Below are 4,076 nucleotides of genomic sequence, written 5' to 3'. Positions count from 1 at the left end.
CGCAGTAGCGTATTAGACATTATTTTATTCAAAAAAATTAAAGGTTAACGGTGTTAAAGGGTAATTCATTACTGTGAGTAACGTTTTATGGTTTACGTTACTGTGAGTAATGACTCTAAATAATACAAAATCTGATATAGATTGATCTTAGCTCGTAACTCAGAGTTATAGCTTCGAGCTAAAACGTAACTGACAGCAACGTTTTTTACAGAATTCAGGCACGAACAGTCAAATCCTGTAAAGAATATTGATTACCCTTAAAAAACATATTGATTAGCCTTACAAAAAGATACTGATTAGCCTTAAAAAAATTGATTAGGATTAAAAAAGTATTGATTAGCCTTTAAAAAAAAAGTACTAATTAGCTAAAAAAAAGTAGCAATTTTTCAATTTCAAGACAACACCGGCGGGGGAAAACTATATGAGCAGAAGTTGGTTAATTCTCCCTTTCAACATTTTCTTATACATTTTAAAGTGCAAGATGGTTAAGACCCAAAAGAAATTAAAGATACAATGTCCTAAGTTTACAACAAAAACTACTACGAGTAGTAATTAATACTTATATATATCATAGTTTTTTCATATATGAAAATTAAGAAGCAACCATCTTTCATATCTACTGCTTAACGAAAAATACTCCATCTTTTAGAAGCAAAACAACAGCTAAATTTTGTTTTTCAATTCACTTCGCTGGAACTAAATTTGTATGAAGCAAAACAACAACTAAGAATGGTTTCCATCAAGCTGTAGACTAAGAGACCTTAGTGAATCATATATACTCCACAAAATAAAGCACTCAAATCAGCTATGCTAAAATAAAAAACTCAAATCAGTGGAACATTGAAACCAAATTAATTAACCATAAAATGTTACTCATAGTAACGTATTAACCATAAAATGTAACTCACATTAACGAATTATCATTTAACACCGTTAACCATTAAGTTTTTTGCCCATTGAATTTTCCCAGAGTTTAAATGAGAACCTGTTTCCCAACATGTGTCTTCTCAGTGAGCTAGTTCGGTGAGAATGAGGTGAAAAAATCATGTTTTATAACACAAATTTCCCACTGAATATCGGTGGGAAAAACCTCTATTTCTAATAGTGAGATAAGGCATCATATTGGTACTTTGTATAAAGGGTGTGAAAGTTAATACGTAACGCTCAATTTTGGCATGCAGGAAATTAGTACCCAAGAGAAACATGAACTTGAAGAGTTAAAAGAAAAAGTCAGGAAAATGTTAGTGGAAACCCCCGAGAATAGCACACAAAAACTTGTGTTGATAGACACAATCCAGCGATTGGGAGTAGCATATCATTTCGATAATGAAATTGAGACATCAATGCAAAACATCTTTGATGCGTCCCAATTACAGAGTGAAAATCAAGACAACCTTTACGTTGTTGCTCTTCGTTTTCGACTGCTGAGACAACATGGCCATGGTATATCCTCAGGTGAATGTGTTCTATCTTGTACAGCTTCAATCTTTTCCGTTTGTTTTGTTTATCTTTTGGTCGATTATTCCTGCTCTTTTGAACGGTCGTGTCTCTTCACTTATAGTGAGCTCATATTAATTAAATTTGTCACAAAAAAAAAAAAAAAAAAAAACCAACTCTGACCTTGGTATTCACCTCCAGCCAATATTAAAATGCTTAAAGAGTAAAAACTTTTGGCAGCATTTAAAATTGTGTTTCTATAGCTTTTAACAAGTTTTTTTTTATTATTATTATTTTATTTTTTTTGGGTCAAACAATGAACATGATATTTAATCAGACGTCTTCAAGCAATTCACCGACCAAGATGGAAAATTCAAGGAAATACTTACTAATGATGTCCAAGGATTATTGAGTCTGTATGAAGCAGCACATCTGAGAGTGCGCGGGGAGGAGATTCTTGAAGATGCTCTTACCTTTACCACCGTCCATCTCGAGTTCATGGTCCCCAACTTGAGCAACAAATCACTTAAGGTTCAAGTTACTGAGGCGTTAAAGCAGCCCATTCGCAAAACCTTGCCAAGGTTGGGTGCTAAAAAATACATATTTATTTACGAAAACATTACTGATGCACACACCGATTTGCTTTTGAAATTTGCAAAGTTGGATTTTAACGCATTGCAAAAGCTGCACCAGGCAGAGCTTAGCGAGCTTACAAGGTACATTATCTGATCAATCTTCTTCATTCAATAATGAATGCATTTATTTTTAGGTTAATCAAAATGAAATGCAACAACCGATCAATCTATGTTCTTGTGATGTAGGTGGTGGAAAGATTTAGATTTTGCAAACAAATTGCCCTATGCAAGAGATAGATTGGTGGAGTGTTACTTTTGGATAATAGGAGTGTATTTTGAGCCTAAGTATAATCGCGCGAGAAAAATGCTAACAAAAGTAATCAAAATGACCTCCATCATTGATGACACCTATGATGCTTATGCAACTTTTGACGAACTTGTGCCTTTTACCGATGCGATTCAGAGGTAAAATATAAACTTCACCGATCTTATTTCCATCCCTCATTGATCAATAGGAAAATAAACATGTACACTTGAAGGTATAATTAAGTACTTCATGTTGTTACTATGAAATGATATGATATGTACGTACAAGATGGTAAAATTTAATTTGCTAGTGTTGATTTTGATATACAAATAATCCTGATTTTGTAGATGGGACATTAGTGCCCTGGATTCATTGGCGCCATATATGAGACCTGCTTATCAAGCCCTCCTGGACATTTACAATGAATATGAAGAAGTTTTGGCCAAAGAATGTAAATCGGATCGCGTGAACTATGCAAAAAATGAGGTTATCTTGCTTAACTAATCAGTATTAAGTTAGGGGGCTACTTTTCTGATACAACGTCCTCATTACAACAGAAGATTTTTCCTTAGTTATATCTAGTTTACTTGTTTTGCTACTTTTCTAGATGAAAAAGTTGGTGAGAGCCTTTTTTAAGGAAGCCCAATGGTTGGGCGCTCAATATACTCCAACATGTGAAGAGAATATGAAAAATGCACTTGTAAGTTGTGCCTATATGATGCTTTCAACAACTTCCTTAGTCGGTATGGAGGAATTTATAAGCAGAGAGACTTTTGAATGGGTGATAAATGAACCTTTAATCATTCGAGCTTCAGCAGCAATTAGCAGACTGATGGATGATATTGTTGGACATGAAGTAAGTACAACAACAGTATCTCAGTTACTATTTTATTTTTTAGGAAGTAGATACAGAGTAATCTCACTTAATATTTTGAAGGTTCATTGGCCCAAAATAATAGAATAGACATATGTATGCAGAAGGAAAAGAAATATATGAATTGGATTTGCTTCAAATAGTCTTGGAATATGAAAAAGATGAAAATGTGTAAATGTGTAACTATATTGAAGATATTGAAATGTATATATGTTTGATGTAGGAGGAACAACAAAGGGGACATGTTGCTTCAATAATTGAAACCTACATGAAAGAGAGTGGAGCTTCAAAGCAAGAGGCGTACATTAAATTTCGGAAAGAAGTCACGAATGCATGGAAATATATAAACAGAGAATTCCTCCGTCCTACTGCAGTACCAATGTTTGTCCTTGAACGAGCTTTGAATCTCGCACGTGTGATTGACACTCTGTACCAAAAGAAAGATGAATACACAAACTCCAAAGGCAAACTTAAAGACATGATTAACTTGTTGTTTGTTGAATCTATCAAAATATAATGCACCTTCTGAGTGCAAGTTCCCTCTACTTTATCAGGAAAAAGAGATCAGCAGTTGGATTGTCTTTTTACTCATGTTTCTTTTCAATAAAACACAACATGAAGTTGTACAATTTAGTCCCGCTTTTTCAATGTTTACTTTTGTGGTTATATCTATTATGTTCATGCTTGCAACTTTCACCTAAAGGTTAATACTAACATTCTTGTAGTATTTCATTTAACAAACCAAAATCCTTCCAAAAAAAAAAAAAAATCTCAGACAGACCAAAAAGGTGCCTCTGTTAAGTTTCGAGTCTACGAAAACATCCGTTAAAATTTTCAAAGTTAACTATAGATATGTTTGGTATGAAGGAAAATGTTTTACTAC

At 33.6% G+C, this 4,076-nt stretch overlaps 1 protein-coding gene across 1 annotated transcript; it reads left to right on the top strand.

The window, feature by feature from the left end:
- Positions 1 to 1,139: 1,139 nt before the first annotated feature.
- Positions 1,140 to 3,826, top strand: LOC132641672 (sesquiterpene synthase 9-like). Its single transcript, XM_060358736.1, has 6 exons — positions 1,140 to 1,455; positions 1,775 to 2,153; positions 2,259 to 2,477; positions 2,667 to 2,805; positions 2,927 to 3,175; positions 3,417 to 3,826. The coding sequence occupies exons 1-6, from the start codon at positions 1,176 to 1,178 to the stop codon at positions 3,708 to 3,710; spliced, it is 1,560 nt and encodes a 519-aa protein (XP_060214719.1). The 5' UTR covers positions 1,140 to 1,175; the 3' UTR covers positions 3,711 to 3,826.
- Positions 3,827 to 4,076: the final 250 nt, after the last annotated feature.

Source organism: Lycium barbarum, chromosome 1, assembly GCF_019175385.1.
Source record: "Lycium barbarum isolate Lr01 chromosome 1, ASM1917538v2, whole genome shotgun sequence".
Taxonomy (NCBI): domain Eukaryota; kingdom Viridiplantae; phylum Streptophyta; class Magnoliopsida; order Solanales; family Solanaceae; genus Lycium; species Lycium barbarum.
This window is presented reverse-complemented; position numbering and strand designations above follow the sequence as displayed.